This window comes from Brassica napus, chromosome C1, assembly GCF_020379485.1.
Source record: "Brassica napus cultivar Da-Ae chromosome C1, Da-Ae, whole genome shotgun sequence".
Classification (NCBI taxonomy): Eukaryota; Viridiplantae; Streptophyta; class Magnoliopsida; order Brassicales; family Brassicaceae; genus Brassica; species Brassica napus.
Genome location: NC_063444.1, coordinates 11,158,674 through 11,174,436, shown reverse-complemented (window position 1 = coordinate 11,174,436; position 15,763 = coordinate 11,158,674). Strand labels below are relative to the sequence as shown.

Below are 15,763 nucleotides of genomic sequence, written 5' to 3'. Positions count from 1 at the left end.
TATATCTTATTAGTTATTTCAAAAAAAAAAAAAATTACCTAAGGACCAACAAAAAGTCCCACCAATAATCATCAATTTTAACAAAATGTCCTTAACAAAATCCTAATGTAAAAATAACAATAAAAAACTTAAGGACCTAAAATTAGGGACAATGGATATTCATGTTCTTACAATTTCATCTAATATAAACAAATAGAAAATTGATCAGTTCGTGAGAAATAGGTAAAGATGACCGATCGTCGTCAGAATTGACCCCACTGGGCATGGTGTAAAATTCGCGATAGTATAACACTGATTCAAGTAGTTCCATGTTCGACCAATAATATAAGAAATTTATCATTATTTTTTTTTATTATTATACTTTTGAAACAACTTATCATTCTTTTCTATATAATACAATTTCGTTCCTATTTTTGTGAATCCATATTATAAATTAACTAAGTATAGCTGTAAAGATTAATACCAAGTTGTTACGAAATAAATTGAAAATTCTGGACGATTTTATATAATTTTTTTGAAGATGTTGATACTTGGAATAAAGTCCTATAATACATGTTTTTAATTTTCATTATAAAAATTCCATTATAATATATTGGACCACTCTATTCATATGTCCAGTGGGGAAATTATAGTTTGGCAAAAAAGGATGGTTTGCTTTCATAATTAGGTTTTTAATGAAATACTTTATGAGTTTTGATATATATGGAATATACATTATTATTTTTGCATAGATATTATTGTAACGTCACATGCTTCGCCTCTATAGAATGTGGACCATTAATATATAGCTTAGTTGAGGATGGTGGGAACAAAAACTATGTTATCTTATCACGAGTTATGTCGATCGTTTATTATATGACATTAAATTATTATATTATAAAAAAGAATGCACAATCGCAAATAGAAACTGATGTTCCCAAAAGGAGAAATTATATGATAAGAAATAAAATTTGCATAGTTTTAACAGAAAATATAAAGATAAAGAGTTTTCAAAAAAAAATATATAATGATTAAAAGTTCCATCAACTTAATAGTTTTACAAAAAAAAAACTTTATATTAATAGATTGAACCAAAGAGAACTTGCACATATTTCATTAGCTCAAGAATAAATCACGGATTAAATTATGAAATGTTGATTATGCTTAATAATAAGAAAATTTCCGAGATATTAAGAATGTTGCATTCTAACATTTTCTTGAAGACTAGGTTAAGGTAACCTAGGAATCTATACTTAAAGTTCCTAACCAGTTAATAATTGTGCACCCTGTCAATGTCTTTTTGTCGAACGCATACATGTTAACTGTAGCCCATTAGCCGAACGAAAATATGGATTACGAGATAATGCGATCAAATTGGTTATATATATTACACAAATATAAATTTCACTGTTATATATTAATATATATATATTCAATTGTATATAGCTGAAATTTGATTTGATCAGTACACACAACAGTTAAATACTTAAATACTAAATATTCGAATAAATGCTACGTTTGACACAAAATGTAATACCAAAAAATTCAAATTTCCTTTTTGCTTAAAACATTGAAACCATTTTTAATATTTAAAAGATTGTGTAAAACCTTTTTAATAAATAATTAAATATTTTAAAATTGATATACTATTTAAACATTTTCTATATGTATACGTATTTTAGATGTATAAATAGTATATCAATTTTAATATTTAATTATTTATTAAAAAGGTTTTAGACAAAAATATTTAAATTTCAAGTATATTGGATATCAATTGTCTAAAACCTTTTTTAGTAAATTGTTTAATCTTCTAAATTTGATATACTATTTATACATTTTCTAAATGTATATATATTTTATATATCATTATACTTTACAATCAATTTAGTGAATATTTTCATCATCCTATTTGCGTAACTAAAATATATCTAATATATTATAATCGATACTAGTGGTGACGTTGGTGACGTTGGTGACCAAGGAGAAGTGGAGATGCGACCCGAAGGTGTGAAAGCTGCTAAAGGAAGAAAGAATAATGGTAAAGGGAAGGCTTTTGAGGAGTATAAGAGTATGTGGGATCTGAAGATGGAAGACTTGGCGAGGAAAGAGACGTTATCCAAGCTTGCCATTCTTGACACTCTCCTTGCTAAGAAGGAACCACTTAGTGAGGCTGAAGAAGTTGTCAAGAATAAACTCTTAGCTCTGTATTTCTAACTCTGGACGCAGTTGAACTTGTTGTTTTCTTTTGTTGTTTTAATTAATGTTTGAACTTGTTGTTGGTGATGGTTGAAATTGTTGTTTTCTTTTAATTAGATGTAATAACTTTCTTGTGAACTTCTTCGTGTACTTCGTTTATGAAATCTAAATGTTTTCTTTTGTGTGAATGCTTGCTTAAATGATTGCTTAACTTTTGTTTGAATGCTTGCTTAACTGATTGTGAACTTGATCGTGTACTGATGTTTCAACTTTCCTCAGGTTACAGCAGCAATGGGACTGGATTACAGCTAGTGGTTTGTCCGCGCGGAGCGGCTGTCTTTTGTTGTAATTTTAATTTTCTTGATATAGCATATCTTGATTGGTGGATGGTATTTTGAAATTTTTAGTTATATTAGATGATGAAGCAATATCTGGATTCATTCTCTTCAGATTCGCTTTCCAAGTATCCGTCTATTATATCTGGTGTGAGAAGAACGAAAGAAGACACAACAAAAAAGGCTTGACCAGCTCATCAGCTTGCGAAGGTGATTGATAAAACCATAAGACAGCGGATCCTATCAACACGGTATTACGAAAAGAGAGGACTTCAGGGGCTGCGGGCTGCTTCAACGGTGGTTTAGTGCCCACATGGGACATGGATAGATTTTGGTTAGGAATTTTCATAAAATTTTGTAAATATCCATTCTTTTTTCCATGATGATCAATAAATTTAACATTTCATCAAAAAAAAAAAATATGGATTGTATAAAATAATCCCGACATTTGTAGTTTAATTTCGGGAAGTAATCTTAATTTTTGTTGTTTCATGTATTATTTGTCTTTATTGATGTTATTTATTTTTATACACTAAAATAATAGTGTAATGGAAAATATTTATTAATGAGGATAAATTATTAATTATTTTATCTGAAAATGAAAAGCTAAAGTAGAAAATACTACACAAATAAAATTGGAAATTAAAACATTATATTCCATGTTATTAATCATATTGAGGGTGAAATCATAGATTATTTTCCCTACATATTGGGCAGCTTTTGTTGGTACAAAGCCATTGAACAATGCATGTAAAATAAAAATTATGACCGCAAGTAAGAGAGCAAAGTTTGTTTTCATAGTTGTAATTTCTGAAGAATATAGTGCATATATCGTTTTCTTTTTCTGGATTTGGAGACATATTTGTTTCTTCTAGATCTGTGATGATAAGAGAGACGTCAAGTTTTGCAGTCGCATTTTGGTTGTAGTCCCAGATGGTAAGAGTACCTTGGAGATCATTAGTAATGGTATTGTAGCCATTTGGTAGTTTATTCATCATGTATCCAGTAGTCTCTTGAATAAGCAAGGTTGAGTCGGGGGTGGTGAATGTGATGGTATGTTAGCATGAATTCCATGTACTCAGTTGTTGAGTCTTTTAAATTACCTTGATTGTCAATGATAGACGGTAGCTGAAAATTAATGATGGATTGTTGTGTGTTGGGCCTGTGGATGTAGACTTGTAGTGTTTGCAGTGGATTTGCTCATGTAGATTATGTTTGATGTGAGAGCTGATAAGGGAGAAGTGGTTTGTTATTCATGGCGTAGTATTTTGTGTGAGGATAAGTTGTTATAGCTATGTCTTATAGAAGGTGAGTTTAAGTTTTTTTTTCTTTAATTCTTCAACCGTTTAGTTCAAAGGTTCATTTATTCAAGGGCGTTACCATTTTGAGTAATTGGTTTGTGATAAGTTTGTTGTTTTGTCTATGTGGAGTTGTTACTTATTTCGAAGACCATATATAATGATGTGTAGTGTGTATTTGTATGAGAGCTGGATAATATTAGTTATCTTTTGTATTTGCATTATTTTTATAATGAGATTTTTCTTAGTATAATAGATGTTCGTTTGAAAATATATTTGTTTATTTTTGCAGACGGTTGGTCCGCGTCAGTTATACCGAGAACTCTTCATGTAGTTTAGTTTTTATATATGTAGGTTCTGTTTTAGTTTTTGTGAGATAGAGTGAGGATATTAGAAATACGAAATACGAAATGTATATGGTTGTGTATTTTAAATATATAAATATAGGTTATACCTATGGGGCTTGCACGTGGATAACGTAAACGGAATTATATTATTACGTGAAGGATAATCGGTTTGAGTAACCATTTTTAAAGCTGAAAAAAAAAAATTATATTTTAAATATATAGATATAGGTTATACCAATGGGCTTGCGTGTGGATAACATAAACGTAATTATATTATTACGTGAAGGATAATCGGTTTGAGTAACCATTTTTAAAGCTGAAAATTTTATGGATTCCATGTCATGGGCCAATAAATAAACATAAATGCCCAATAAATTATCATAATATCCACCTAATCGGCGAGTTAGAAACACCAAAGAGAAAAGAAGAAGAAAATCCGCGAATTGGAAACAAAAAGAAATAAGATAAATTGTTTCTCTGCTCGACACATGTCGCAAAATAGTGATAAGAGGGATGTCGTAGCGCATTATGGAACGTATAGATAGATACTGGATATTTAATGGTATATATTTATCCATATACGTTCTAGAAACAGTATGAAGTATGATCAAGGTAATAAAACAACAATATCTTGCCAAACTAGAGGTGTAACATTGTCAAAAATGTACAAAAAATTATAATATCTTCAGCATCGAAGGAATCAAGACCATAAAGATCCTAAGTAATAGGAGGAATCCTAAAGGTATAAGTTATAAATGTCTAGTTTATGCATTCTCATGCATGTAGCTTAACTAAACAAACCTTCTTATCCTGTCGTTTGTCGACCTCGGTTTATGATATAAACCATTATCCGATAAGCATAGAGTAAATATAGTACTCCATATTATTCAATTGTTATGTTTTAATAAACTAAGGGTGGTCATGTATTCATTGTTAGAATAATAGAATGTGTTTCGGTCAAAATAATAATAATAATAATAATAATAATAATAATAATAATAAAATGCATCGTAGGAGCTAAGATATCAATTACGTATATCTTATAAAATTGTTTGAAATTCAATTTTACTTTATGATCTTCTAAGTTTATAGATTAAAACCCTTTTAAATTCTTAAAAATGCAAATATATTTTATTATCTTCTAAGTTTATAATATGTTGTAAATTTGTTTCTATCAGTTATAATATTGACTAGCATTGATAAACTATACAACTATTTTAACGGTTAAATAGTGATATCTTAGTTTACGACGAATGAAAATAGTTATGTATATTGTTTCCAGTGAACATAATTGTGGTATCAAACTATAGGTATCCATCTCTTGTTCTATATGTTATATCCAAACAAGATAAATTCTGAGTAAAAAGCTTAGATACTTTAATGAGCCAAAAACAAATCTAGAATATTCTTACTTATTCTGATGTACTCTTATTTTTAATAAAATAAAACAATTCCGATTTTACCCTTTACTTTTTCCTCTCAAATCAAATTTCAAAAATATAGATTCAATAATTGATGTCAAGTTTTACCAAGTTCTACAGTTTTACCAAATTAAAGTTTTACCAAGTTCTAAAGTTTTACCAAATTAAAGTTTTACCAAGTTTTGCAGTTTTACCAAGTTTTATTTAAACGATTGCACGAGTTGGTAAAACTAGCATAAAGTTTTACTAAGTTGTACCATTGTCGAAGTACAACTTTGTAATACTTTGAACCTAGTTTAACCAAGTTCTACAATTTTACAAAGTTGTACTTGAATGATTGTATAACTTGGTAAAACTTTGTTTTGGGTTGAAGTTTTACTTTGTATAACTTGCCATATCTGTAGAGAGAGAGAGAGAGAGAGAGAGAGAGAGAGGGAAAACATATGGGATTCGAAGAAGAACCCTAAAATTGCGAACAAAGAACAACAAATCAGAAAAGAAACATATAAGATTCGAGGAAGAATAGATTCCAAGAAAAACAAAAGGAAAAGTAGAACAACCGAAGAAAAACAAATTCAAAGACAAAAAAGATTTGGATCCAAGAACGAAAGAAAAGAGAGAAAAAGAGAAAAAAGAGAAGAAATATAAAAAAGAGAAGAGAAAAAGTAAGAAGATGAAGAATGAAAATGAAATCTAGATCTGTAGAGATAAGAGAGAAAATTAGGTTTATTGGCATGTTGCGTAAATAAGTGGATTCATAATGGGTATATTGGATTTTTTTAATCGGATTTCGAATTAAAAAATAAATGAAAATGAAATGAATTACAGATGAGGAGTACCTGAGAATTTTTTTTTCCAACTTAACTAATTAAAAAAACAAAAGAAGAAGCTTAAACATATTTCCAAGAACACCAAACTACCATACATTCTATGATTGAGATAAAATGGAGAAAACATAAGTTTCTCAAATGGCAATACTCGAAGTTATGAATATCAGACTTTGTCCTCTAGTGCCTTAGAACTGACGTGAATATCCTTTTTTACTCAGTAATTTTGGAATATCTCAGCCGATTACACCAAAGATGTAGTTTGACAATTCCATTGTATGTATATGTGACTGTAAATTTTGCTCTTCATTCACTGTTCAAGAGTGAGTTTGGGTTTATATTTAAGAAATGATTAAGGGATAAAGTGGATCGGAAATCTCGTTTATATTAGAAATAAATCAAAGTAAAAGGGAGGTTAAAGTGAGGTGAGTTCGATGTTCGAATCGAGTTCTCTCTCACAAGAGAATTGAGATCGCTTAACTAAATTATATTCTCTATTCGCTCAAGAAGAAAGTTGGTCTTTTGCTTGGTTAGTAAAAGGTCAAAGATAAGACAAAAGACAACCTGTCATCCTTCATGATGAGATATTATATTTGGTTTTTGTCAGAATGAGGTCATATATTTCTTACGACGCAGATTCAACTTACCTCGTCTCTAGACATTAATACGAATCACTGTATCATCTGTACTTTTCCGACCGTTCAACATGCCTGTCGAGAGTATGGGCTCTAGCCCGTTTGGTCAAATGTTGTTTTCTTTATTTTCGTCGGTTAGCTTTCCGAGTTTTGGGCCGTTGATAGGTTTTAAATAAGTTGGACCGTGCATCAAATGAATTTCTATTTTTCCTCTATAATTTTCTCTATAGTTTTCTCTAAATTAAATAATTATATTATGCTTCAATAGTATTACTCTATAATATAGTTATTTTATCTTTTTACTTTGAAAGTAAAGTAAAAAAGTAACATTTCCTTATATTTTACTTTATAATAAAATAAATCTATTATAAAGTAATACCATTATAGCAAAATTTACTCTATTATAGAAGAAAAATTAGAGTGACATTGAAAATGGTTTAATAGGTGTGTGTAACTCACCTCCAACATTCACGATCGGAACATTTTGAACTATAGATAATAACTATGTGCATGAAATTGTTACTCTGCTGAATTTATTTGTGAAACCTATTTCTCATCCTATCTTTAATATCAGCAGACATTTTTATTAAAGCTCTATCTAGGCAGCTAATATTTGATGTCAGGTTCAAATTTGGTGTCAATTAAACAAATTATCCATCTAGAGAAAGAGGTAACACTTTAATTCAATCAGTGTGGAATCCCAAATGGGCCAACAACAAAACAAGCCTAGAGGAGTAAGAAAGAAGAACTGAGCCTCGGCAAAACGACCAAGCCCACTGGACATTCTGATGAAATGGTTCTGTTTTAACTTTGTGAATGAAATAGAGCACCTGAAGAAGGTTTTAAGGTCAAATGTACGGTTATGGAAGCAAAAATCTCGTCACATGTCTTATTGAAGAGGTCTAACTTGAGGTCTTTACTCTCTTAAACCCATAAACAAATAAATCCAAACAAATTTAGGTACCTTTCATTATGCTCGTTTTAACTACATCTTTGATTGCTTCTTAAAAAGACTAAAAACGTATACTAATTATCTAAAGATGATGCCGTGAGTTACACACAAAGGTTTTCAAATCTGCGTATGATTTTGTTTTCGGTTGTTTCATTTATATTAGTACAGATTACTAAGCAATCATACCTTGTGTACTAATTTAGATCTGCCAAAATAATTTTTTTCATTTACTTTGTAATAAAACTTTTTTAATTTGAATATTTAATGACAATTCCCCGCTCCTAATTTATCAAAATAAAAAGCTAACCTCTACTCCATCAAATCAATAAAATATCCAACATAAGTAGGGGTGTTCAATCCGGTAAAACCGAACCAATTAAAACCGAACCGAACCGAAATAGAAAAAATGGTTTGAATTTGGTAGTACCGAATATACCGAATGAATGTCATTTTTAAGAAACCGTGGTATATGGATATGGTTTGGTATATAAACCGATCAAACCGAATAAACCGATCAATTAAAATATAAAGTATAAGTATATGTAAATTATATAATATAATTAATAATATATACCTAATTTATTTTATTGGTATGATCTTCCTACTTAAATGTTTATTTTAGTTATTTAATATTTTATTTTAAGTTCAAATTTTTTTTATCAAATTAAAAAACATATTTTTTACTTTTTTGTTTAATAGTATTATGGATTACTGATATTTCTTACTTATATTCCATAAAACTATTACTGTTATTAAATAAATATGTTTACTGATTATTTAAATAGTAAAAAAAAAAATTATTTAAAAACTAAAATATCGCCATGTTATAATTAAATTTAAAGCCGATATCTAATCTTATAAAGTAAAATTCACAAAATATTTTAAAAAATAAATATATTTACGGTTTTTTTGGTATAAAACCGAATAAACCAAAAACCGACGGTATATAAAACGAACCAAATCATATTAAATATAGTTTTAATATGGCAGATATTTTTTATAAACCGAAACACCGAAAAACCGAAAAAACCGAACCGAAACCGAACCGATATCCGGATTGAACACCCCTAAACATACGTGATTCCAATTTCAAAAGATTAAAGAAATAAGAAACAAAACATATTAACTTGATCACTAACATATTAAATGGCTACACTAACTACCAAAACCACACGCATTATTTTCCTTATGAGTTAGCTCTTCTTATATGGTTTAGAATATATGCTAATGCAAACGCTCTCTATCTCACATTCTTTACTCTCATCACTCATACGTTTATGCTCTTCAAAGTTTCATTTCTCCAATGGCGTCCTCGATCACTTCCTCCGATCATCGGCTTCCCATGAGCAAGAGACGATTAAAGTCACTGAGTCTTAGAGATTACCTTCTTGATGATCTCAGCTCTTCTTGCTCATCCAACGGCTTCAAATCCCTCCCTCGTCTCCTCGACGCCGAGATCAAACGGTCCGGAATACTCCACCGCAAACGGCGTTCTAACTGCGGGCTGGCGTTTAGTCACGCCGTTAAGAAAGCTTCCACGGCGGTACTCAGCGCCGTTAAACTCTTGCCGTTCCCTTCCTCCTCCGTTAAACCTCCTTCTCCGTCTCGAAAGAAAGGGATGTTCTCGAGGAGCTTCTCTAGAAACCTCTGGAAAAAACTTTCTCACCGTGAAGTTAATAACGTCGACGACGGAGAGATTGAACGGAGAACGGAGGGACGTGAACAGAAGATCCAACGAGGGAGATCATTGACATTCGGTGAGTTTCTGAAAGAGAGTCTAGACCAACCGTCCAATGCATCATTTTCCGGTGAAGCGACGTTGTCAAACTCCACCGGTGGTGACTCGACGAGTGTTGGCAGCGAGTTGTTCACGAACTCGGAGGTGACTCAGTCGAGTGGCGAATCTGAGACGTCGAAGGAAAACGACGCCGTGGGAGATGAGAGGGAGGAGACAACAAACAGAGTAGTAGTTATGATGAGTGGGGATTGTGTAGGGTCACTCGTCAGTGACAGATCGTCTGTCAACGACAACAGAGAGGTTAGTTAGCAAACTTTCAAAGCTTTTTCTGCTATCTTTTTAAGCTTTTGTCCAATTATCATCCAGCACGTCACACGACTCACACCACAGATAAACTCTATTCATTAAAACATCTCACCAACTTATTACAACAGCAAAACATTAGGTCAAGTCATTTGGCTTAGCATGTAAAGTACTCTCTGTGTTAGTTTTAAAGCTGAGTTGAGTTAGGTCTTTTTTAAGTTGTCGGTTCATGCGTGCGAGTCACGTGAGGGTTAAGAGGAATTATACTATTTTAGAAGGTGATTAATAAATGGTATTTGCGATGAAACCGAGGGATGCTATTTCTTCTTGGTGGCTTCGAAACCGGATTCTACGGATGATATCACTCACTTACCAAGGCAAATTGATCCTGAATTTGTATTCGTACTCTATAAAAATATCCCACACAGTTGCACTAGTTAAAGAAAAGTTTAAAACCCAAATGTTTTGAAATTACCGAATTAGTATAATACTTGTAATGATTTGGGAATATGTGGAGATATGTAAAATATTGTTGTCATGAAGTGGGTTGACTTTATATAATTTACTTGTAACAACGAAGTAATTGAACCACTATAAAATGTAGGAATGCGTGAACGAAGAGAAAGAACAACTCAGTCCGATATCTATCTTGGAATGTGCATTCCAAGATAATGTAGTAACTCCTCATTCGCATCAAAAAGGTAAGTTCACCGATGATCTTCTTGAATATTCGATTATAGGGTATAAGGTCATTGCTTGTGTTCTTTCTATGTATCATATAATGTAATATTCTCTATATAATGTGTTTGTTTAAACAAATAAGACTATATACATAATACATTACGAATGAGTATTGTTTATATATACTGTATAACGCAAAGTTAACCTTTTATAGTACTTACAGAAACCCATGGGAAGAAGCTATTGAGGAAGAGTAGAAGATTTGAGACTTTGGTACGACTTGTGCCTGTGGATTTAGAGAAACGTATAGAGCAAGATGTTGAAAGACAAGATTATGACTCTCATCCCATGGTCGAAACCGAAGAAAATCAATCCGAAAACCGAGCAACCCGTTTGTTTGCTTTACTGAAGTCTAGATTGACTGAGGAACTGAGCCAGTTACTGGCGTCTCAGAAAGTAGACAATCTTTTGCTAGATTTTTTCAGAGAAGACGGGAATACTGACACAAGAGACGAGCATAAGTTAGTGAAGATTGTTGAAGAATGGCTGATGAGGAGACAAGAAGAAGAATATATGTTTATGAGTTGGGAAGTGGAAGAGAAGAGAGAGATTTATGTGAAGGAAATGAAATGGGGTTTTATCAATGGTGATGAGCAAGACTATGTAGTTGAAGAGTTGGGGAATGGTTTTGTTACTTCCTTGATTGATGAACTTATTCTTGATTTATCACTGTGAGAATAAGATTTTTTGTCACATGTTCGTTGCCGTTCACTAGAGTCTATATTTTAAAATTTTTGTCAATATGTATTCAGTGGCGGAGCATGATTTTGACTTGACATGGGGATTGGTTAAAAAGATATACAATTGAGACTTGAACTTAAGAGATTTATGTGAAGAGAGATTTATGTGAAGGAAATGAAATGGGGTTTTATCAATGGTGATGAGCAAGACTATGTAGTTGAAGAGTTGGGGAATGGTTTTGTTACTTCCTTGATGGATGAACTTATTCTTGATTTATCACTGTGAGAATAAGATTTTTTGTTACATGTTAGTTGCCGTTCACTAGAATCTATATTTTAAATTTTTTGTCAATATGTATTAAGCGGCGGAGCAAGATTTTGATTTGACATGGGTCATAGTTATTTAGGATTGGTTAAAAAGATATACAATTGAGACTTGAACTTAAGACGTGGGTCAAAAGAAGAGCTTTTGACCAATTCACCACAATGATAACCGTGAAAATAAGCCTAAAAACTAAACTTTATATATTTCATATGGGTCACTTGACACCCTTGCTTCTAAACGTGGCTCTACCACTGTATGTATTATTAAATTTTTGATATGGTATAGTTATGTTATTTAAAAATTGGTATGAATGAGTGTAGGAGATGGATTTCATCCCTCCGCAAGGTCCATCGAATAAGAGACTCGACCCAATGAGTCGGCCCAAAAAATAGGCATAGGCATTTTGGGTATCGGTTCGGTTCGGTTCGGGTATTTCGGGTTTCGGGTAGTTCGGATAAGGGCCAGAGTATCCATTTAGTACTTGACCTATTTTCGGTTCGGTTCGGTTCGGATAGTTTCGGGTTCGGTTCGGCTCGGATAGTAAATGTAGGAACCGGAAAATATCCGGAAAAAATTAGGTTCTCACTTGGATCCGGTTTGGGTTCGGATAGTTCGGGTATTTCGGATCATTTGGATAAAATATCGGTTATTTAAGGTAAAATATCAAATAATTAGGATGATTTAGATAAAATTTTTGGACATTTCGGATTACTTTGGATATTTTGGATAAAACTATCCGGATACTTTCAGATACTTTCGGGTAGTTTGGATACTTTATAATAATTTAGTTATCCTCAACTATTTTCAGATACTTTTAATAGAATTTTTATATATTCGGATACCCGTTCGGTTCTCGGTTCGGTTCTGGTTCGGTTCGGTTAGTTCGGATATAAAAATATAGGAACCGTTCGGGTATTGGAAGGTATTAGTGTGGTTCCGGTTTCGGGTATTTCGGTTCGGCTCCGGTTCGGTTCTTCGGTTTCGGTTATTTTGCCCAGGCCTACCAAAAAGTTGAATAATGCCGACGGTTCCCGACCGAGCGACGGTTAGAGCTTAGTTCTCCGCTAGGCGTCTTCGAGAAGCGCATCAGCTTGCCCATGAGGGATCGGTCGGCCCCAACGATCACAGAAGGTCCATTAGGTTAGACTAAACCTGGAATGGGAGAACAAGACAACAACTACAAAAGGAAAGTGGGGGGGGGGGGGGGGGGGGGGGGGGAGACGAAGAGGGGATCCGAACATACACACACTTTCTTGGCAGCTAGAAAGAAATAAGGTTTTACTTACTTTGTATTCTTGCCGATTTGTACTTTTCCGGCCGTTGAGCACCAGCTTATTTTTCGATTAAACTTTCTTTAGTTGTAACCTTGTTGTTCAGTGAATAATAAAACTCCTTTGAAATAACCCGCCGACGACGAGTTTGTCTCTATTTATTCGTTTCGACCAAACTCGGTTCAAATAATAAGTGGTTAGGTGATGTTAGTACTAGTGTTTGGTATTAGTTACAGATTAGATATTCTAATTGAATTATTACCCATGTGCGTCGTAGCATCCATAATACTTTGATTTGATCAGACGATAAAAGATTTGTATGCAACCAACGTCGGACTCCTCTAATTCAATCATGAAACCCAAATTTTACAAGTAAAAACCTATTATACTTTACCAACCCTATATTGACGGCATCACCAGTGCCCACAATCTAAGATCAGTTCACTTTTGGAAAGAAGGAAACAAGTGTGGCTGGACCTGTCTTCAGTTTGGTAATATTCCCGATATACTGTACATGATGGCTGAATGTAGGCCCCGTACGGGGCCTACACTAGTTGACCGTACGTCAATGGATTGTTTCTCACCTTGATTCGTTAGTTAATTTGTGGATTGTGATCGGTTGATTCTATAATCAAAAGTCTCGAAGTCTTCCGGTTATTATAAACCACATAAATGATAATTGATAACTTTAATATGTGCAATTTCAAATATATCTATTACATATTTTTAAGCTTCATCTGCTTTACTATGGTTTTTGTTTTAATATAAAGTTAGAATATAAATTTCTTTAAAATACAAATATATATTTTTGTTAGTTTTGGTAACAACAAATCTCTGATAATAATTGTGATTTATATTATTTTTTTTGTTTTTGAAAAGGACTAATTGTGATATATTTTTCTGTTATTGTAATATATTGATTATATTTGGCACGTAGCATATGTGTTGATCGTCGTTTCAAAGAAAAAGCTAATCAAGGCGTTAATTATGTCGTATACAATTTTATTTTATTAGTTTTCAATTACTCTTTAAAGATCCTCTAACGAATTTCATAATAATGCTTAAGCTTTTTATGTTGGTCAAGAAAATGTGTGAGCTTAATTGCTTGATATATAAAGGTGATGAACGAGGATAAAAGGTTGAAACGGGTCCTAGTTTATGTTCCTCATGAGATTCAGAGTCAGAGCTATGCTTAACGCACTTAACGATAATTCTTGCAAAAGAAACTGAATAATAACACGAAAAATGGTGAACGAATTATGAAAGACAACGGTAATGGTGTGTCTACTGAGAAAATGACTCATTTATCTTAAATCTAAAAATATGTAGAAAACTAATTCTAAAGATTTAATATAAATCTAAAACCCGTAGAAATCAAAATCTACACACTACTACAAATTTAAAAACCTGTAGTAACCGAGTTCTACAAATTTACTGTATTCTACGGATAAGAATAATCAGTTCCGAAAAATATGGGAGAAAAATATTTGGAAATATTTAGTTTCCATGTATGAAAAAATCAATTTTCAGAAAAATAAAAAAATACATCGTGGGATATAAAGTGTAGGTTTACTTTTTTTTATTTGAGGATTTTTAATGTATTCCTTTATTTTAATTAATTTAATTATTTATTATATTATAATATTTAACAATTGTTTTGTTAATTGTAATTTTGAATTTATAATCGAAATTAAAGGCATTATTGCTATTTTAAAAATAATTAGTCTAATGTGATTTAAAGTATACATGATTAGTATAATAGGACATAGTTACCATTTTTTGGGCCTAAAACACTACAAGAAAACACATCGAATTCCGACGGAGGTTCCGACGGACACCAAGGTCGTCGGACATTTGTGACGGAATACTGACAAATTTCCGACCAAATCCCAAAAAATTAAGTCGTCGGAATTCCGTCGGCCATTTTCGACGGAATTCCGACGAAATATGGTTCGTCGGAATTTTCCGATGACTTTTCGACGACATTCGGATAAAAAATGTAACCGTTGTAGTCGTCGGAAGTTCGTCGGTATATTCCGACGAATTTCCGACGACATTCCGATTAACAGCAAAGTCGCCGGAATTCCGTCGGTATTTTCCGACGGAATTCCGACGAACCATGTGACCGTTGCCGACAAATATATATGACCGTTGTATAGCCGTTTGAGATTAGACAATACCGACGGAATTCCGACGGACTGCTTTACATCCGTCGGATTCCGTCGCAAAGTCGTCGGAGGTCCGTAAGCAATTTCCTATAAATACAACCCCTCCTCATTCAACTCATTCACACTTCATTCTCTCTTCATTCTCTTTAGTCATAACAATTCCGTGAAAATCATGTCTTCAGAAGTTTATTATCGTTCGTGGATGGATAAACCTCATTTGGATCCGAACACCAATTTGCTTACGGAAGAATACGTTCAAGGGATTGGAGAATTCATGAGGCTTGTTCAACAGCAACCGGATGCAAAAAGTGGTATGTTAAGATGTCCCTGCTCTTCTTGCAATAATAATAAGGTTATAAAAGAATTTGATGTTTGGACTCATTTGTATATGAAAGGGTTTTCACGTAATTATAAAGTTTGGTACCTTCATGGGGAAACTGGTTATGAATATGGTAGTACTAGCGAACCTCAGCCTGTTAGTGAACCTCAGCCTGATATTAGGTTAGAAGAATCTAGAACGGATATAGATTATGGTGTAGGTACTGAG

General features: G+C 32.6%; 1 protein-coding gene across 2 annotated transcripts; it reads left to right on the top strand.

Moving 5' to 3' along the window:
* The first annotated feature begins 7,925 nt into the window (after window positions 1–7,925).
* Window positions 7,926–11,593, top strand: LOC106371677. 2 transcript variants are annotated; one of them, XM_013811769.3, is made up of 3 exons: window positions 7,926–10,028; window positions 10,636–10,732; window positions 10,927–11,593. In XM_013811769.3, exons 1-3 carry the CDS (start codon window positions 9,294–9,296, stop codon window positions 11,445–11,447), a joined length of 1,353 nt encoding a protein of 450 aa, XP_013667223.1. In that variant the 5' UTR covers window positions 7,926–9,293; the 3' UTR covers window positions 11,448–11,593. The 2 variants fall into 2 exon arrangements, with proteins under 2 accessions (XP_013667223.1, XP_013667230.1); XM_013811776.3 differs by having other exon boundaries at window positions 8,945–10,028; window positions 10,936–11,593.
* Window positions 11,594–15,763: the final 4,170 nt, after the last annotated feature.